Raw genomic sequence first — 20,735 nt, forward strand, 5'->3', positions numbered from 1 at the left:
GGCGATGGCAGGCGGGATCGTTCATGTACTACGCAGCCTGCCGAGAAGACTCCGTACGCATAGACTAGCCAACGTTCTTCGAAACGGCCCGGGGAACTTAATATCTGCCCATATGGCCTTTGTCACAAGCAATTCAAGCGAGGCAATGCAAAGACGTTTCATTTCAGACTAGACTCGTTCTACTGCGAGAAAGGTAAGCTATTGAATTGTATGCATCGCAAATGTCCATCGCCTGGCTGTTCTAGAAAGATCCCCACTGTGAAGACCAGCAAACCATGATCAATGATCCGTGTAACGGCCCAAAAGGGGGGAAAAAAAATCAACGCGTTGCATTCTCTTCATGTGTAGCCCATCCGGGGGGGTAGGGGGTATCAGCCAGATCAACGCCGTAAGCTGCACTCTACATGATAGCAAGGACCATGTTGCCAAAACGAGCAGTGGAAAGAAAAAAAAATGCAAACAAGACAAAACCCAGCTCAAGGTGCTCAAGGCGTCTACTCCCTGACACCAAAGAGATAACGAAGTTCTCCCGCATTGAGCCGGCCCAGCCCCTTGATCTCGCCCTCATCCAGGGCAGCCTCCACCAGCTGCCGCTTGCGCTGTTGGAGCTCAACGATGCGGTCCTCGATCGTACCCTCAACCAAGATGCGGTGCACCTGGACCTCCCGCTGCTGTCCAATGCGGTGAGCGCGGTCAACGGCCTGCATCTCGATGAAAGGGTTCCAGAAAGGATCCATGATGATGACCTGAGATGCGGCCGTGAGGTTGAGGCCTGCATTGCCAGCCTTGAGCGACACAAGCATGACCTTCACCCTAGGATCCTCCATGAACGCTTGGGTCGCGGCGTCTCGCTCATTACGCGACATTCCGCCATCGTACCGGGTGTACTTCAGACCAAGATCGTATTTGATGGGGATCTCGAGAAGGTCGAGGAGACCAGTCCAGAGGGAGAAGACGATCGTCTTTTCGCCAGTGGCCTTCAGGTTCTCGAGGAGCTCGCAGGCCTTGGTCACCTTGGCCGAAGGCTCCCAATTGTCCCGGAGGTAGTGCATGTAGCGTCGTCGAGCCTCCCTGTTCTTGCTCGACTCTTTTCGCAACTGCTTGAGCATGTGAGGTTTGACCTCTGGCAGCTTCTCTTTCTGAGGGCGCTTGCCCTTGGACTTTCTAGAGCTCTTGCTCTTCTTTCCCCTCGCCTTCCTCTTCAACTTCTTCTCAGCGGCCTTTGCCACTTCTGTATCAAAGTCATCATCGTCCACATCGTCAGGGACTACGAAATTCCTGAGATCACCGTTGTCATCCGCATCCGACTCTTCCTCATCTGAAGAATAGTCGCTCTCTGTGTCGCTTCCCAGGCTCGGAAGCGACTTGGCAGCATCTCCAGAGCCTTCACCTTCCACCGACTCCGGCATGTGAACCTGCTTGAAGACTGTGTAGGAAACAATCTCTTTGAATTTGAGAGGACCTCGGCATTGCGGGCATCTCGCATTGGCATTCTCCTCTCGACCAGCTTGGAGGCCGTTCTGTGCTGCATTCTCGGCCAACTTGATCAGACAGTCTTGGCAGGCATCGTGACCACAGGGCACGATGAAGCGAGGGTCAAGAACGGCGTCCATACAAATGGGACACTCGAATGCCTCAACAGCCTTCAGGCGCTCAACAACAGAGGCGTCAAACTTCTTGGCGAGGGCGACCATGTCCTCCTCCACAATCCCCTCAGTGCCATTCCCGGTGCTCTCAAAGTCGAGATTCAGGTGAGGGTGGCAACAGGCTTGCCGGAGGCGAAGCAAAAGAACGAGGATATTGGAGTAATTCTTGCCAACGGTGCCGGCCCGAACATATTTGTTGAATTGCAGCTGCGCCTTGGTTTCAAGTGCCTTGTAGAAACCTTGCTCATCGTCCGAAAAGACGACGTGTTTGACCTCTTCTGTCTTCGGCGGCAGATTGAGAATCGGCTTGCCGTCGATCTGGGAATTCTTCATGCGTCGGAGCATAATCGCCTTGAGTACAGCTCGCAGCCTCTGCATGGCCGTGTCGCGCTTATCGACACTCCACTCCTTGCTGCCAGGCTTTAGAGTGTGGAATTGCGCGTTGAAGCGCGTGATTTCGTTGTACGGTCTGATTCGCAGGAATCGGATCAACGAAAAGAGTTCGTGCACTCCATTCATCATTGGTGTACCGGTCAGACACCAACGATACGTAGCCGAGATCTTGTGCGCAGCTTTGGCGGATTGTGTATCCTGGTTCTTGATGCACTGGGCCTCATCGAGGATGACGCGGTAATAATTGCTCTTACCATGCACCAAAGGGAACATCTTGGTCAGCTCAGCATTTCCTTCGTTGTTGGCGCCTTGGTGCGCTTCCCGATACCTCTCGTAACGTTTCCATTCTTGTGCCAGGGTGCCATAGGTGGTGAGCACAACGTCGTAGCCCCTCATGGTGTCGTAGGTAGATTTCTTGCCATGATACAAGAAGACGCTGAGGCGGTACTCGGGCTTGAGCTTCTTCTTGATCTCGTTCTCCCATTGCTTGATGAGGGCAACGGGGCCAATGATGAGATTGGTTTTGACACGCGGGTCCGGTGATTGACGTGATACCATAAGAGCGAGGGTTGAGATTGTCTTGCCAAGACCCATGTCGTCAGCAAGAATGCCGCCCTTGTTTGAGCCTTCTTCCATGTCCTTCATCCACTTCAAGGCCAGTTGTTGATGCGTGTACAATGCATAGCGGAGCTCTTCAGGAGTCCCTTCACGCTCTTCAACTGGGATCTCCATATCCGGCCGAATGTTGGAGAGGAGCTCCCTAATCTCCTCGTCGTTCTTTCGGGTATCTCCGGCAATGTCCTCCACATACCGCTGCACATTATCAGGCAGAGGTGCTCCGAATCCGTCCGTAAGGTTTTCGAAGTCATACAGACCGGTTCTGTTGATAACACTGGCAAGCGAGCCGCCCTGTTTCGAAGGCCCGGCAACTGGGAACGGCGAGGCTTGAAGGTGGTTGTAGCGGCCACCACCAAGCATCCCGGGTCTTGAGAAGAGAGCAGCTTGTTGATTCGACGGAGGACCTGGAAACAACGTCGTATCGGTTCCAAAACTGTCGATACCGCCAATGCCAGGAAATGCTCCTCCAGGGAGTTGCCGGTTGAGGGCAGCTCGTCGAGCCAGCTCAGATGCAGGGACGTTATCGAATGCACCGCGAGACCCATGGGGTCGTTCTGGAAGGGCAGGCCTCTGAGGCATCGCTGCGGGTCCACCTACTTGGCCCCTGTTGACGACAGACAGAGCTGTTGCAATAGGGGGAGCAGGCGGTGGTCGGATCCGAGCGCGCGGAGGCAAGTTGTTCATTCTCCTGAACTCATCATCCGAGTCCACCTCCTCTTCGTCTGTCTCGAACGAGGGAAAGCCGCCGGGCATCGGTGAATGTTGTTGAGGGCGGTGCGGCCCAAGTGGGAAGTTCGCAAGACCGCTCGGCGAGGGCCTTGTAATGGGCTCATCTTTCACTTGAGGATGACCTATGTTGCTGTCGGCACGACGCGCAGCCAAGGTCTGGATCAGCTGCAATGATGGTGCTCGACCTGGAGCAAAACGAGATGCTTGTGACCTCTCCAGAAAGCGATCATAGGCTGTTCTGATGGAGGTACCTGTGCCAGAAGCAGTAGCAGTAGCAGTAGCAGTAGCAGGTGCGATGCGGGCATCGTCGCTATCTGAGCCCTCCTGCAACAGCCTGGCAAGAGCAGCATCCTCATCAGCAGTCTGCTTCTGCTGGCCCCAGCGCTGCTCCAATTGACGCTGCTGGCTTAGGAACTCGTCTCCGTCGATTCCTGTAAGGTCAACAACATCAATGTCATCGTCGAAGTCGGTAGAGGCAGGACTGGTAGAGAAGATCGAAGGCGCTGGGCTTGGAGTAGTCTTCCTCGACTTGCTTCCAGAAGAGACGGAATAGCCTCCGTCCAGGTGGGTACTGAATGTGCGCTTGCGCATATCCTTCCTCGAGGCCGTAGAAAAATCTACAGGCTCCCGTGTCGAATCTTGGTGTGCTCTATTGGAGGGTGTGGCGTAGGAAGCCGAACGGTGTTCTGCCGGAAGGTAGAGTCAGCAGAGTGTCAGAGAAATCTCAGGCATGGGTAAACCGAGATGCAAAAAAACACATACCGATCTGTACAGGTCGGCCTCTAACGATGTCCATGTCGTGGCTCCTGCTCTCTGTGGACTGATGGGTGAAGGGTGTAGGATTGCTGGATTCCTCCCCGCCGCTGGGACCAGGACTAATCGCACGACGAGCCTCTGCAAGTCGCTTGGTGAGACGTCGGATCTTAGCGCTTGCCTCGTGAATTCGACATTGTATGTCGATGGTGTACGGTTGGGTCGAGTCCCTGAGCGACACAAGGATGGCTTGCTGGATGCCCAAGTCTTCTTGTATGTCTTCGATGTCGAAAGGCTGCGCAGAGTGGGCATCTCTGCTTGCAGAGCCTTCCATGCTACGTGGCGTCGCCATGGCCAATTTCGGGCCCGAGGTAACCCCAGCCTTGCAGATTTGCAGACAGGTTTTGGGCCGATGACCGGGATGACCGCAGCAGCTAACGTGAGGTGATGTTTGCTTCACGTTGTGTAATGGGGGGCTGTCAAATCAGGTCGCTTAAATACTGCAGGCTGTCAAAGAGTGGATGTTCAGGCACTGCGAGCTGTCAAAGAGGGGATGTTCAGGCACATTGTCGAACGAACAAGGTGGGGCAAAACGTTGCCCTGTTGTTTTGGAAAGTCCGACGAGGCGATGAGAGCCAGGTAGAGTAGATTCTGGCAGGCGATGAGAGACCAAAGTGAGGCGGGCAAAAGTGCATCCAAACCCACAGGAGAACCGCGTCTGGTCCCGGGGTAAGATCGAAATCGTGGTTTGTTGAGACTTTCGGGTCGATCGGAAGGCGGGAGGACAGCACCACCCACAGTCGGGGAAGGAGATGAGATGGACAGTCAAAGAATCTCAGTGCTGGTTTGCGCGTGCGGTGATGGCGGAGTGAATATCAAAATGATTCCATTGCCACCCGTCGCGTCGCGTTGTGTTCAGTGCTTCAATTAGTGGAGCCTAAACGTTTCTAGCTCCGCAAGATCCCCTGTCATAAATTAGAACATCAGTGGGGGTGCCTGAATCAGGCGAGTCAAGCAGAAAGATGGAAGCCCGGATCCACTGCGGAGGATGTATCAGACATCAGACCCCTGGGGACCTTGATACCTTGATGCCATTCCATGATTCGCAGTGGGGTTTGAGCGTTCAACGGTTCATATTTTGTAGGAAGACCGAGGAAGACATGAGTATTCGAGAACATCTTGTGCATTCTTGTGCATTCTTTTATTCCTCGGCTTGCCATTGCGCACCATATGATGCCCTCTGGGTGGTCTTGGAGAAAAGCAGATTCACTCTACGTGCCTATTCATGCCTGATGAATGGATTGGCACTTCACGTATATATACCAAGATCAAACAAACAGCAAGTCGCAAAACAAGGTATCTCTCATGCATTGGCACCACAAAGCAGACGTCAACCATTCCCCTTTTCCCCTTGATCAGACCCAGTGATCTTGTCCCAAATATCATCAAACTTGTCGGTCAGCCAATCCCAGAATCCCTTGGCTGCTGACTTTGCGTCATCAAGCAGGGTACCGCTGTTTTTACTGTCTCCTTCATCGGCTGCTTGCCCTGTTGGCTGTGGTGTTGCTGGCTGTGGTGTTGCGGGATCAACCTGTACCGGGTTCGGAGTGGACAAACTCGTGTGGACTGGGTCAACACCCAATGAACGACTGGCAGTTGTCGCTGCTGGAGCCTGAGACACCAAAGTCGGGCGCACAGGCGTCGGCTCGAGTGTGTATGAAGAGACCGGGTCAGGTGGCTCCTCCATGACAACTTCAGGATCGTGAAGCCCAATAGGCCGCAGAGGTAGACGTAGGGTTCCGTTGTTGGCGATGGGAGCCAACCCAATTGAATCGCATAGGATGTTGTACACCTCGATATTTTCTAAACCAATGTCAGTCAAACAAGCTATAATTTGACAATGGGGAGCCGAGACTTACGAAAGGCTTCAAGGCGGCTGCCAGGCTCGTGAGGGAACGCTGGGCCCCGGGCCACGAAGATAGCTCTCATCAAGGGATGTTCATGGTCATAGCCGTGCAGGCCGCGAGGATGGTAGACGATGTCGTTGGCCTTGGCCTCTTCAATATCAAAATCCTGCCTCTGAACCAGGTTCCAGCCCGTCTTTGGCACAAGCCAGAGAGGAGCGATTCGGTCGTTGTTGGAGAAATGGTAACGCTCGGGCATGTTGACATCGCGCAAATAGACCTCGATATTTGGGTTGCCCTTTGTTTTCTCGATGACTCCGTCGTACACCTCCTGCAATTCCGAGTCGTTGTGTAGACGTAGGCCAACAAGAGGCCACCCATCAACATGCCGGATCCGATCGAGGTCCACCAGGTCGTCAAGTTGCATCAAGCGCGATGTGTCTGTCGTTGCCATGCCATGGTCAGAGACGACAATGACGTTGACAATATGCGTCAGGTTCCGTTGCTCCAGCCCCTCGAATAACTCTTCCAGCATCTCATCAGCAGCTTTGATAGTGCTGCGGATCTCTGTGCTGTTCGGTCCATACTTATGACCGTCCGAGTCCACGTCAGGGACATAGGCTGCAATGAGCTGCGGTCGCATATCGGCCGGGTCTGCGGTGGGATCCTCTCTGCCGGGTTTATCCAAAAACTCTAGTATTCTTTTCACCTTCTTTGGCAACTTCTCTTTTCCATTGTATTTGTCCAAAAAGCTGGGTTCGACCCCGAGAATGTGAGCCTCGCTTCCAGGCCACATATGGATAGCACTCCTAATGCCGGCCTTTTCTGCCGTCACCCAGAACGGCTCTCCTCCCCACCATTTGGGGTCGAGACTGCGGTCCGGGTCAGTGTAGTAAAAGTCGGCCTCGAGCTCCGGGTCCCAGAAGGTATTCCCCACTACACCATGGCTTTCTGGGTAGAGCCCTGTTGCGAGAGTGTAGTGGTTGGGAAACGTAACGCTCGGGAAGGACGGGAGCATGTAGAGAGGCGAGACTCCCTCCTTGATGAACGCGTTGAGCCTCGGCGTCAGACCACGATTGAGGAAGTCGGCACGGAATCCGTCGAGGCTGATAAGGATGGTCGTAGGTGCAAACAGTGCGGTGCCGTTGCTAACAAACTGTCGCGCGACTTCGGCCTTCTTGGCGAGTGAAAGTTTCCAAGCCACCAACACCAACAAAGCGAACGAGGTGACGATCAGGGCATGAATGATGAGCCAGCGACAGCAATTGCGCCTTCTCCTGGACTTGGCGTCGGCGAATTGCTTCAGGCCTTTCCGGTCGAGTTCGTCACTGTCTTCCCTGTCGCTGCTTTCGCCGGTTGAGCTTCCATCTCTCATCCCTCCCTGCTCCATCTCATACATCAGTTCCCCATCTTCGCCATCTTTGGCATCGGCTAGTAGCCTTTCCTTCTTCCTCCGCCTCCTTTCCCGTCTTTGTTGCCGCTTCTCGGGCACTAGATTCTCGGTGGATGCCGCGTCGGCGCGAGCAGGGCTCCGGGACAGGCTCGCATCGCTCGAGCGTCGGGACAAGAATTTGAGGGGATTGGGAATTGGTAGGCCGGACCCTCGGCGTTCTCGCTCCTGCTTACGTCGCGCATCCGTCACCAGCCGGTCGACCTCATCCTCCTCCATGAAGACTAGACGGTCGCGAGCTCTGAGTTCGCCGCTCGTCCGCGCCCGCATCTGCAGTTCGTCATCCTCGCTATCTGTGTCTTGGTCGCTGCGTATAGATACGGCATCTGCATCGTATTCGACGGGTGAGAGGAGAGTGCTATCCCTTCGTTCGGAGGTCGGGATCGTCAAGGGCGGCCCGGACGCCATCGTTGAGATGAGTCGTGGATAACCAGTGTATCGAAATACTTGTGAGTTTGTTTCACACGGAATCTGTCATTGTTCCAAGACCACTACAGTATGGTCTGGGCCCGATTGGGTTGCTCTAGCATACTAGGTATCGAGCATCCGCACGGGGTGTTGAATCATTGAAGTCAACGAAATCGAGCTGACAGGCATTGATTTGGTGGCGACCGATAAGAGATAACACATGGGATGCAGCCCAGGCCGTCAGGGTCTCTAGGGGTGGTGTGCTGAGTCGCTGGCGCGGTTGCTCACCAAAAGTAAGCGCCGCCTCCCACGCTAGGCCGGTACCGGGCGCTTGTGGGCATCTCCAAGTCTCGCAGCCCTGGAGGTTGCCGGGAGTCTGTACTTCATTAACAATTTAGAACTTGGGGATCATTAAGTGTGCTGCACTAACTTGACATTGATTATTCCAAATGACGAACTCAGACTGTATCAAAATCAAAATGTTTGGCAATATATGCTGACGTGCACTTGGTGAAACACAAATACAAAGAATAGACCCTTTTCTTCTCAGACCAGGCTGCAAGTTTCCTTAACAGCAAACCACTGCAATGTCCTGCAATGTCAAGGCCAAGCACCGAGCTGGGGCTGCGGATGGACATCGATCCCTTTCCCCTCAACCAATGACCCTGTTTTCCAAAAATAGTAACGCTGATTCCTCGCGTAATCAGACTCATCGGTTGGCCTTCTTGGCTCGGGCGTATTGGGACAGAACCAGGATTCAAGACGGCACTGTAGGAGCGAAGCACCGGTGTCTCGACCGTGCGGCTCTGCGAGAACTCAGCAATGTGAAATCCAAGGAGGGAAGATGAAGCAAAAGTATTGATATGGGTCAAGTCTGGTGTTTAATTCATTTGATGTCTTCGCTAATCAAGGATCAACTATGGTCCGCGCTGCTATTGAAATCAGCAAGGGTATGGGCTGTTGGAGCAGAAGCAGAGAGATACTTCGTAATTTCTCCATTCCCTGTGAGGCAGGTAGTTTGCAACCCTTTCACGATGCCGATGATCCGAAGATGGGAGAGGATAGCTGACGTGTCTTCAGCTCCGTCTCCGCAATAGCCATGCTCTGCCGCACGGGCACATAGACCAAAGCGTCAATGTCAGAATCTTATCTCAGGGGAATTCTTTTAGCGAGTGGTATCGTGTTCATGACAGCCAATCGACTCCGGCCATACGCGTGTACAAAACAGTCGCAGACGATGAGGGTAGGACATCTAGAGGGAGTGTGTGGGCATGGTTGATAGGAACTTCCAGACGTGTTCTAGTGTGCCCCAGAGAGACCTGGGGTCTCCGGCACCAACCCAGTGGAGACGGCATCGAAGACAGAAAGCTTGTTTGCGCGCTAGGGCCAGATGTCTACAGATCAACACTTCATTTCGTCCAGCATCTGACCATGCCTCCCTTGCACTTGAGCTTCCAACCCGGGGTCCCGTTTCTGCGGAACTGCTCCGCTGATATGCAGTGAACGCAACCTGCCAGGACTAGTTGTCGCGTGCGTGTCACGAGCTTCTGTTCTTGGCACATCCAGACATGGATCGGGTGGAGTGAACCACCTAGGTTGGCCCCTCGATGCCCTCGTCTCGGGAATAGCCAGGGTTCGAGGGCCAACATGACGAGTTGTTCGGCTCCTCAGCATGAAAGCTTGCTGGGAGCGGGAACTCGAAAACAAAACACCATATCGATACTTGTATCCAGAGATTCTGATTGGTCTTTCGACCGGAGTGTTGGTCCAGTCGACACCTACCTCGAAACAGAAAGTCGGCGTGGGAGGGGTCCGGCGGCGGCCATACTACCTTACTTGGGTGACAAGATTCATGGATTTCCGTACACCCTAGACTGACGTCCTCGACATAGTTATCTCGACTTGGGCAAGACTTTCCATGCATCCTACCATTGCAGGTGGGGCCGGAACTGAGGCCAACAGCGGCAACATTTATGTGGTTCGCTTGAGCGGTTAATATCGATACTCCCACGGCACATGTTCGCCCGGAAACCTCGACTGGAGGAGGGCCAAGGCTTATCTGAACACATGTCCAAGGAGCCTCGAGTCGGGAGGGAATGCTCTCGATCTCAAAAAAGCTTCACGAGCATAGGCTATCCTTGTTGGTTAGCTGGGCGCAAGGTTGAACGCGTCACCGACTTAGCATGTTCAAGGATCTCATGGGGGATAACCCTTTCGAGCCTGTAATCTCTTCTCTTCACCGCCAAGGTAGCCGTCCCAAAGCAGATCCCAGTGAAAGTCGACGATAGCAAAATGGTGCCTTCTGCCCGATGAGTGTCGTTGGACATTGGGAACGTGAGTACAGCCAGTAGCCCTTCTTCTCCCTTTTATCTATCTCCAGACAGACCGAGGAGATATTGACAAGAGCCTACATCTCTTTTCCTTTTTTTAGCTCATTGGCCCTTGCTAACCTGGATAATATCAAGGTACATAATGGCACGTCTGTACCGTCTCCCAAGATTTCTGTGGAACCCAGGTGCTTTGTCCCATTCGTAGGAAGCTGCAGATATATCGACATCCTTGTTCTCTTGCCCCCAGGTCTCACGACCCGCCTCGTCGATTAGATTGATAGCCACCCAATTTAGGCAGGTCGGTGGTTTCTGGGAATCGCATCTTCCGTGAGACCTCCTTCAGTATGTGTCGATCCCCGCCCTCTGGAGATCGGGCATTTATTGGCTGCTCGTATATTGCTGATATCGCACCATGTGGCCCTCAGAATCTAACCCGAGACCGCAGGTGTCCGTAACCAACACCATGTCTCCTGTGTGTTGGGGACCCATTGATTGCCACCCCAGAAGATATCCGCTGGCCGGGCTTGCCAAGGGTTGCATCAGCAGCATCCTGGAGGAGGGGTCCATCGCCGTGATCAAGCTCATATATATTGCATATGCCATGTTCCCTCGGATCGGGCTTCTCTTGGCCTCTCCTATCCATCGTCTCTCCCCATGGTGTGTTGTGAACCTCAAGTCGGGTTCGAATAGACAACTCCTCGCTTTAATCCCCCTCTGGACATCTCACACATTAAGGGGATACAATCTAGGACTGGGACCGTCAAGATGGTCTTGAATCTGCGAAAAAGTCATGACCGTGACCACATCACCCCGGCGCGTGCCAGCCCGGCTGGCACGACGGATTCTGACGACCAGGCGGCTGAGGCTATCACCAACCTGAAGCACTTCGAGAAGATGCATCACCTTGACCCCAACCTGCCTATTGATGAGCTGAATGACATTGATGCCGCACTGGACAGTGGAAATGCCGAGAAGGGCATTGAAGTGGAGCGTCTCCTTGTTGAGGACGACTCCCCATATCCAGAAGTAGGTTCATAGAGGTCCCTGTCTGCGAGATGAGAGCCTTCCTCCTAGAACAGACGACTTACATCCTCTAGGTGCGAGCCTCGGTGCGGAACTACGACGTTGATCTACCGGTGAATACGATTCGGGCCTGGTTCATTGGCCTTCTTCTCTGCACTGTCGGATCCGGAGTCAATATGCTCTTCTCACTCCGCAACCCTAGCATCCAAGTCACGACCTATGCTGTCCAATTGGTGGCGTACCCCATAGGACTGCTCTGGGATCTCATCTTCCCAGACCGGGAGTGGAATATTCTCGGCCTGAAGTTCAATCTGCGACCCGGAAGGTTCAATTTCAAAGAGCATGTCATTATCGTGGTTATGTCCAACGTGAGTCGATGAAATTAGAAGGGAGCATGTGCAGAACGGTCCAGCTGATGTTTACACAGGCCGCGTACGGCGGTGGTGCGCTCTATGCAACCGATGTCATCATTGCCCAGCAGGTCTGGTACAAGCAGGCCTTTGGCTGGGGCTGGCAGATTCTCCTCGGCATCACAACACTCTGCACGGGCTATGGCCTTGCTGGCCTCGGCCGTCGATTCCTTGTCTGGCCCGCGGCCATGATCTGGCCTGCTGATCTGGTCAACGCCGCACTCTTCTATGCTCTCCATGACCACTCACCATCGGATCCGACTACGACAAACGGATGGCGGATGGGACGGTACAAATGGTTCCTCATAGTCTTTGCCGCCTCCTTCGTCTGGTACTGGTTCCCAGGTTGGATCTTCCAAGGCCTCTCTTGGTTCTGCTGGGTCACCTGGATCTGGCCCAACAGCGTTGTTGTCAACCAGGTCTTTGGCGGGCTGAGCGGTTATGGTCTGCTGCCAATTACTTTTGACTGGACCATCGTGTCTGGCTACTTGACGTCGCCGCTTATCCCGCCTTTCCATGCTATCGCTAACATGATTGCTGGCATCTTTGTCTTCTTCGTGGTGATATCCATGGGCATTCATTTCAGCGGCATGTGGTACGCGGCGTACCTCCCTGTTCAGAACTCGCACGCGTACGATAACACGGGACACCAGTACAACGTCACCAGGATTCTGGATGAGAACTTCCAGTTCGACGAAGCCAGGTACAATGCCTATTCTCCACTCTATCTCCCTACACAGTTCGCGCTGGCGTACGGCTTGGCGTTTGCTGCTGTCGCCGCTGTGGTTGTCCACGTCGCGCTCTATCACGGAAGGGAGGTCTACACCCAGTTCAAGCAGGCTCGGACCCAGGAGGACGACGTACACATGCGCCTCATGAAGAAGTATCGAGATGCCCCAGACTGGTGGTACGGGGTGCTCTTCGTCATCATGCTCGGCATGTCATTTGCGGTCGTCTGCGCTTGGGACACCGGCTTCCCCTGGTGGGGATACGTCGTGTGCATGGTGCTGCCGGCGATCTGGACCATCCCCATCGGCATCGTGCAAGCAATCACGAACATACAGATCGGGCTGAACGTCTTGACCGAGTTCATCGTCGGCTACATGCTGCCCGGCCGTCCCCTGGCGATGATGATGTTCAAGAACTACGGCTATCTCTGCATGTCGCAAGCGCTCTACTTTGCTCAGGATCTCAAGCTCGGCCACTACATGAAGGTTCCCCCGCGCACCATGTTCTGGTCGCAGCTGATAGCCTCCGTCTGGTCCGCTGTCGTCCAGATAGGTGTCATGAACTGGGCGTTCGGTGCCATCCCGGACCTGTGCGACGACCACCAGGAGAACTCGTACACTTGTGCAAACGCAAAGGTGTTCTACACCGCCTCCATCATCTGGGGAGCCATCGGCCCCAAGCGAATGTTCAGTGGCGATGCGCTCTACTCGAGCCTCCAATGGTTTTGGCTCGTCGGTGCTCTCGCTCCCGTTGTCACCTGGTTCTTCGCTCGGCGGTATCCCAAGTCCATCTGGCGATACGTCAACACACCCCTTTTCTTTGGCGGTTCGGGCTGGATTCCACCTGCAACGGTGTATATATACTTGTAAGTCATGCCCATCTCAGCACTCTGAGCGCTCTCAGATCACTCCCCATGCGCCCTACTAACCCGAAGCTCCTGTTAGCTGCTACGGTATTGTTGGCACCATTTTCAACTTCTTCATCAAGCGGCGTTGGAACGGCTGGTGGCTGCAATACAACTACATCACGTCTGCGGCACTTGACACTGGCCTCATCATTTCCACCATCATCATTTTCTTCACTCTCTACCTCACGTCGGCTACACCGCCGCAGTGGTTTGGAAATCTCGACGCTCTTAGTACACTGGACATGCTGTCCAAGGCTGTCCAGAAGGAGGTACCGAAGGGAGAGACCTTTGGCCCTTCTACTTGGCCCTGAGGGACTGGTCTATGTGGAGATCATCAAGCATGGTTCTTTGGACACACTCATTCATGTGGTAGCCATAGCATGATACGGTAGGGGGTGGGGGGGTTACTGAGGTATTATGCCGCTCGTGGTACTCGTGGTACCGACAAGTTCCAACTTTTGTTGCAAATTGATGAAGAATCTTTTGCCATTTGACCTCTGTGGATGGAGCCCATAGGAAGGCTTCTTTGTTGCATGCTGGGACGTTTCATGTGCTTGCCGAGTCACTGACCACCTTCAGGTGCTTAAATCTGCACAGAAGGCTGTGACGACACTGGATCTATATGCACTTGCCATGACAGTGTGTCACTGGGAAATTGTCATCCCTATCTATAAATTGCAGAGGAAGTCCACCCTGGTTCTTTAACTCAACATCCACTGTAAATTACAGGCTGCTCTCTTACCACGATAGACTGCATTGTAAGGTTTGAGCATCACTGGGCACGAAACTCTTGAACTTGAAGCTCTTCAAGGTCGGGCACAATAGCATTACTTACTGAGCCAAGTTCTGCTCTGCGAAATACAGGCCGTCGAACATCGACCCAACGACCATGGGGCGCGGAAAGAAGATTCCACTCTGGGCCAACGGCCCATTCAAGCCGCCGAAACCTGCGCCAAAGCCATCAGAGCCTCAGCCGGAACAAACAAAGCCGGCCGAGCCTCAGCCGCCCAAGGCTTGAGCAGCTCCTCAAGGGCCCAGGACACGACTCGAGCGTCCACCGAGAGCATGTCTCGTCAAGACAGGGTTAGGCACTTGTAGACTCGATGAGACGGTCGAACTTGCTGGTCCTCATCTCGACCTGCACGGCAAAGGAACGTAGGAACTTCTTATTTTTTGGAGATAATTTTTGGTACTGATTATCAGATTACTTCTACGTGGATGTCCAAGCGCAGACTGGTGGAAGCGAGGCTATTCAAACTATTTAGTTGTTGCCGAGAAGTTTCTCGACCGCCCATTTCACAGAGAAGTTTCGTAGATCAGAATAGTGCTGGCCCACGCCGACAAATAAGACGGGCACATTCGTTGCGTGAACCAGGCTGACCAGTGTTCCCACCATGTCGCCCACCGTGTCGCATTTGGAGATGATGAATCCATCCAGGGACCGGACTGAGCCGAACGCGGCGTTGAAGTTTCGAGCTTGCGCAACCGAATCCGTGCCAACGAGAGCCTGTGAGATGTCAGCAAAACTGGTAAGAAGAGTAAAAGACGAGGCAGGAAAGGAAACGGGATGCGCGTACCTCGCCGACCATGAGGATCTTGTCGGGCTGCGCAAACTTGGCAAATTTCTCCAACGACGACATCAGTCTCTGATCATTATGCCTCCGTCCAGCGGTGTCAATAAGGACAACATCAAAGCCCTCCTGCGCGGCAAAGTTCACCCCATCTTTTGCGACAGCTGCCGCATCTTTGCCGTAACCCTTCTGGTACAGTTCGACTCGACCGCCCTCTCTCTTCGTCAGCTCTTTCAGGTTGTTCACATGAACAGCCAGCTGCTCAACGGCACCAGAGCGGAACGTGTCACCGGCCGCAATCAAGACCTTGTACTTGTTCTGGAGCAGGAAGAAACAGATCTTGGACAGGTTCGTTGACTTTCCGACGCCGTTGACTCCGACGATAGAGATGACATAGGGCCTTCGCTTTCGTAAAGAAGTTGCCGGGGGTGAAGTGACCGAGTCGATCTCCCGAAGAAGGTCGAGCGAAGAGGTGGGTGTCAGCATCTTGGTCAAAGAGCTCTCCATGGCACTTCGTATCCTAGAGTTTATGCCTGGACAATTGTTAGAGGGATAATATGGGGCAATGGCAATGAACCACACATCACATACTCTCGAAACTTCCGGTCTTGACACCGACCAGCTCTTTCTCCACGCCCTCACACAGACGGACGGCAGCTTCCCGCGCGACATTCTTCCGCAACAGGTGATCCTCCATGCCCTTCATGGCTTTGTCCAAATCCTCTTTCGTCAGGGTCTTACCGCCGACTACGTTTCGGAACAAGCCGGAGATGGTGTTGAGCCCAGTCCCCAGAAGGCCAGACGAGGACTCTGTCTTGGATGCCGCGTTTTCGGCTTCGGCTGACGCCAGGATGGAGTGCACTTCGTCGCCGAGATCTCTGAGCACGAACTTTCCTTTGGTCGTTTGGCCCCAGGTTGAGGAATCGACCTCTTCCAGCGCCGTCGAGCGGGCCAAGCCTTCCGCCTCGCTCTCGCTTGTGATCGCCTGGGCCGAGTAGTCAAGCTGCACGTCATCCTCCTCATCAGCGAGGCCATCAGCATCCCACTTTCTTCCTTTCTTTCCGCCCTTGGCCCCCTTTGCCCTCCGGGCGGGAGACTCATCGCCCGACGAGGCAGGGGCGGAGTTGCTCTGCTGCTGAGCCTTGCGCGCCCTTCTGGACATTTTCGCAACTGGACCGGCCTTGGCTACAACAAGATGGCTTTTGCCGCTCGGTGTGATCGGCCGTGATGCAGGCGAAGCCGTGATGCCCGGCGAAATGTCGTCCTTCGCCACATTTCGGTGTACCAACCCCGGCGGATCTAGCTGCTCCTTCTCAAGGCTTGCTTCTTTGCGTGAGCCACGGGCTTCGGCCGTTGTGGCTCCGGCGCCTTCGAGTTCCTGGAGTTGCTGATTGAAGTACTCGTCAAAGCTCTCGCACTCGATAATGGTGGTATTTGGCCGGGTCAGCTGGTCGCCGTACAGCTTGACGAATATAGTCTTGATGTGGTCCACAAGGTCGTCAATCCATTGGAGATGCAGAAGAGATCGATAGACTGCCTGCGCACGAAGGTGTTAGCCCGCGAGTATCATAGCGACGGCGGTCACACTTACCACGAAGATGATGCCGAGCTCCTTGACAAAGGCCCATTTCAGTGTATGCTGGTCGGCCTTGTAAGGGGAGTTGGTCGCTGCCGAGGAGTGCTTGCTTGCGCCGGCAGCGGAGCTCTTCTCTTCCACAAACACATCCGAGATGAAGGTGTTGATGACGGCTGGGTTGACGTTCGCATAGGACCTGGACCAGAGGACGACTCCCGAGGTGGTCAGGATCTCAAAGGTGTCCAACATGGCGTAGGTCAGCCGAGGCGCATCAATAATCCAATCAGTGTGTCCAAGTCTTTCGAAGTGCGCTGGTGGGAGGAGATGTCTCTTTACCAAGAAATGAATGAATGAATGCTGTGCGGGACACTACTTTAGCATGTGGCCAGACCTGATAAGAAGACTAGAGCTGGATCAAGATGCGTGCTATCAATTGTTAGGCGCGCGATAAGCATCAATTATCGGTTGGAGGAAGATCCTTTTTGCGCAGCAGCAGCGCCAGTCTGGTGACGCAGCGCATCTTCAGTTCACAGTATTGACCTACAGCATTGTGATCCAAGTTAAAGTCCTCAGCACCCTTTGAAGTACCAGTGCTCGTGCTATTTGACCCATTGTGCCGCTTCTCTATTCCTAGAAATACTCATTAAGAGTGTCATTAAATCCCCCTCCACCCCCCTATCCAGGGCTCCTTTCAGCACAGAGTGTACCCAGCTGGGCTGGGCTGTTGATGCCACGCCTTGCCCAAGCGCTAATAAGCTCGAGGTCCCCGTGCGGCTAGCTCCACCTACCAAATGACAGCACAGCACATGCTTCTCTGAAAACACCTTGTTCTCCCAGCAGGCACCACAATCTTGGCTTCGAGATCATCACAACCCCCAAGTTGCATTGGCCCTCTCGTGGTCCTCAACGTACACACACTCGTTTATTCTGCAGTCTGGTCTTTTCACAGCCTCCATACCATATCGCGAACATGCAACGACCGGGCTACGGGCAGTCTCCTCCCCTCCATCATCCCGTCCCTCAGCACGTCTCGACTGTTCCACAACTCCGATCCCCTCCACCGCCGACATCCTCGCAGCCTCAGTCGCAGAACTATGGCAGTCCTTACCAGCAGCAACAGCCGCAGCAACAAGGCGCTGCGAGTGGAAGTATGTTTGGACAGTATGGCCAGTTCATGAACGATCCGGCAGCGCAAGTTGCGGCGCACTTCTCCCAGAACGCCTTCAAACAAGGCCAGGAGTACGTGGAGCAAAACGTAAGTGGTTTGAGCCCGTCCATGACACTTCTGCTTCGCCATGACTAAACCGTGGCTGTAGCTCAACCGTTATGTCAATGTCGGAGCACTCAAACACTACTTCAACGTGACGAACTCGTATGTCATCAGCAAACTCTTCCTCGTGCTGTTCCCCTGGAGGCATAAGCCCTGGTCGCGCAAGCAGGCCGTCGGTCCGAATGGCCAGGAGGGATGGTACCTACCCCCGAGGGACGACATCAACAGCCCTGATATGTACATCCCTGTCATGTCCCTGGTGACCTACATCCTGCTCTCGACCCTCATCGCAGGCCTCCGCGGGCAGTTCCAACCCGAGCTTCTCGGTTACACTGCGACCATCTCGCTGGCTGTCGTGGGAGTCGAGATCCTAGGTCTCAGGCTTGGGTGTTATTTGCTGAGCATTTCCAACACATCGCAACTATTGGATCTGGTTGCATACTCAGGATACAAGTTTGTCGGCGTGATCGTCACAGTCTCTGTTGCAGAGATCATCAACGGCGGCAAAGGCACTGGCGGCTGGATAGGCTGGGGGGTGTTCCTCTACACTTTCCTTGCCAACTCATTGTTCCTGGTAAGTGACTGCTCCCAGTTCCCTGTCAAGCAGTCGTCGGCTAATTGATGCTTGCAGATGCGGTCGCTTAAATATGTCCTGCTTCCTGAGAACGCCGGAGATAGTAGAGGTCCTATGCAGACTGATACGCGGGCGAAGAGAAACCAGCGGACACAATTTTTGTTCTTCTACTCATATGGAGTGCAGCTCTTGTTCATGTGGATTCTGAGCAGGGCTTAAGAGAGGGCAAACAACGTACCCTTGGTTAGATCGGGCACGGCCGTCTTCAAGCAATATTTCCGTGGCCAGGACAGATGATTCTGACCAAACCAAACGCGCAGGACATGGCATTGTATGACTAGGATATATGAGGAATTTGACATCATACCATGGTTGATGAATCCCCGTGGCGATGGTTGTCGAGAGCCCATTGTTGCTCTGTGGATGAAAGTTGGGAGTCATCGGGTGCGACAACTAACTTTATAATGCATGGGGTTTTAGAGAGAGGCAAAAGCATAGGGCACTTAGCGAAACAAAGAGAAACAAAATTTCAATAGCAACAATGATATCGCTCGAAACTGACGCAGGACCTGCCAGCAAGTCCATACATGCATTATATGCATTATGTGTGTATGTGAGCTGGACATTGTGAGTAGCGGCTGAGGTATTCCGGGCCTGGAAGTGGCGGGGGCCGGGATTACCTGGCCAGAATAGTCCCTAGCCCCAAAGTACAAACCACGTTTCCCTCGAAAATCCATGTTGTCCCATCATCACGCGCAGCATTGATATCCAAGCTAGATAAAATATCTCAAGGATAATTTCTCTGCAGTGCCGTTGTTGTAGCAGACCTCTTGCTTTGAGCATCGGGCTGGAGTGCCCCAAAAAAAAAACGAGATAATGGCGTTGTCACCGCTTGTTTCGGCGACACTGCAGGCGTCGGTGATCGCTGCTCTGTCAAATGTGCTTGCACAAGCCATCTCCGCATATCAAAATAATGTACGAAGAACTCTTGTTTCAGAGCGCAACCCTACTACGGCCAGGTCTCACGCAGATACGGTTGTTGGGGGCTGCCCTACAGGCAACATTGACTGACGATTCTCTCATAGTCTCCGTTCATAATCAACTGGATTCCTGTGTTCCAGTTCTTCATGTTCTCTGTCCTGAACACCCCGCCGTATATCCTATGGTAAGTGGAGACGGTCCAACAATTACATACTGGCATTGCATTGTGCTAACCCTTGGCAAAAGGCTTGAGTATCTCGAGCAGAGCTTCCCGGCTCACCATATTGCGCCTACGGAAGAGGCTCTCAAGTCGGCTGCCAAGGGGGACGAGAAGGAGCTCGACGAGGAGGCCAGGGAGGGCAAGCTCGTCGAGCCGAAGCTCAGCATCAGGAACACGATCCTCAAGACGGTGCTGGACCAGACCTTCGGAGCCGGCGTCAGCACGCTCCTCTTCTGCACCTTCACGGCGGCCATGCAGCAGTCCATGCCGGCGGCCTCGACCTCGCTCGCGGGCAGCCTGTCGCTCCTCGCGTCCGGCAAGGCGTTCGACTACAGCCTGATCGACGGGGCCGCCGTCGTGGCCAAGACCAGGGCGGAGTACTGGGGCATCATGAAGGCGGGGTGGCAGTTCTGGCCGTTTGTGAGCCTCGGCAGCTTCGCCTTTGTCAAGACGACCGAGATGCGCACCCTGGTGGGCAGCCTCGCGGGTGTGGCGTGGGGGGTGTACATGAGCATGATGGCTGCGCAGTAGGCGAGGCTTGTTACCTGCTTGCGTTGCGCGTAGTGGTGGTCCACGGCAGATGCCGATAGGGGGAGGGGGGGAGGCTTGCGGATTTCCCAGGAGCAGGTACGAAGTAGTTTAGACGGTGGACATGGCTAGCGGAAGGGATCGTGTTCTTGCTCCCCCGATGGCCCTTTCGAGTCATGACACGCTATGATTCCTTCAGGGGGGGCAGTTGCAGATTGGTCTCTTGAAGTCAAGGAAATCGCCGTGTTTGAGGGCGAGGGCGGCATCAAGGGATTGGATGTCTGAGAGGTGCCGGATAGTCGTGCCGATACAAGAGCTGATAGTCTCGTAGGAGAGGTAGCTTACGTCAATATACCGTGGGTAGAATTGATACAGAGTACATGCATGACAAGTGGCCGAGAGTGTAAGGAATTGGGGGCCAAAATCCATTGCATCCTTCGTAGGAGGGAATGGGACTCGAGGGGACGGTTGGACGGCTTGGACGGACAGACATGCTCTGCTCGCCGAACAAGTTCGGCGACCCGGCTGCTGGTATCTCTGGTATCTCTGGCCCGCATTTTGCTTTTTCTTCTTCTTTTCTTCTTTCATGTATCACAGCGTATCAGCAGGCAGCACGGAAATGCTGATTCCCATGGATCTAGTGGAAGGGCTGGTTACCTACATGCGTGCATTGGCAGCATCAGTGATTGCACCACGCAGCTACGGGAGCATCGAC

General features: G+C 54.0%; 5 protein-coding genes across 5 annotated transcripts; 2 read left to right on the top strand and 3 right to left on the bottom strand.

Annotated features, from left to right (window-relative positions):
- Positions 1-494: 494 nt before the first annotated feature.
- Positions 495-4,491, bottom strand: E0L32_005614 (uncharacterized protein; the record flags this gene model as incomplete). The annotated part of the gene is made up of 2 exons (XM_031140155.1): positions 495-4,072; positions 4,149-4,491. The coding sequence occupies 2 exons, from the start codon at positions 4,489-4,491 to the stop codon at positions 495-497; spliced, it is 3,921 nt and encodes a 1,306-aa protein (XP_030995625.1).
- Positions 4,492-5,529: 1,038 nt separating this feature from the next.
- Positions 5,530-7,901, bottom strand: E0L32_005615 (uncharacterized protein; the record flags this gene model as incomplete). Its single annotated transcript, XM_031140156.1, has 2 exons — positions 5,530-6,002; positions 6,059-7,901. The coding sequence occupies 2 exons, from the start codon at positions 7,899-7,901 to the stop codon at positions 5,530-5,532; spliced, it is 2,316 nt and encodes a 771-aa protein (XP_030995626.1).
- Positions 7,902-10,996: 3,095 nt separating this feature from the next.
- E0L32_005616 (uncharacterized protein) lies at positions 10,997-13,611 on the top strand (the record flags this gene model as incomplete). The annotated part of the gene is made up of 4 exons (XM_031140157.1): positions 10,997-11,257; positions 11,329-11,622; positions 11,682-13,258; positions 13,338-13,611. The coding sequence occupies 4 exons, from the start codon at positions 10,997-10,999 to the stop codon at positions 13,609-13,611; spliced, it is 2,406 nt and encodes an 801-aa protein (XP_030995627.1).
- A 950-nt stretch (positions 13,612-14,561) lies between these two features.
- Positions 14,562-16,696, bottom strand: E0L32_005617 (uncharacterized protein; the record flags this gene model as incomplete). Its single annotated transcript, XM_031140159.1, has 4 exons — positions 14,562-14,807; positions 14,878-15,404; positions 15,463-16,408; positions 16,463-16,696. 4 exons carry the CDS (start codon positions 16,694-16,696, stop codon positions 14,562-14,564), a joined length of 1,953 nt encoding a protein of 650 aa, XP_030995628.1.
- Positions 16,697-17,417: 721 nt separating this feature from the next.
- Positions 17,418-20,023, top strand: E0L32_005618 (uncharacterized protein; the record flags this gene model as incomplete). Its single annotated transcript, XM_031140160.1, has 4 exons — positions 17,418-17,702; positions 17,764-18,291; positions 19,377-19,456; positions 19,519-20,023. 4 exons carry the CDS (start codon positions 17,418-17,420, stop codon positions 20,021-20,023), a joined length of 1,398 nt encoding a protein of 465 aa, XP_030995629.1.
- Between the last annotated feature and the right edge of the window lie 712 nt (positions 20,024-20,735).

Source organism: Thyridium curvatum (assembly GCF_004353045.1).
Source record: "Thyridium curvatum strain D216 chromosome Unknown NODE_30_length_408869_cov_84.441474, whole genome shotgun sequence".
Classification (NCBI taxonomy): domain Eukaryota; kingdom Fungi; phylum Ascomycota; class Sordariomycetes; order Thyridiales; family Thyridiaceae; genus Thyridium; species Thyridium curvatum.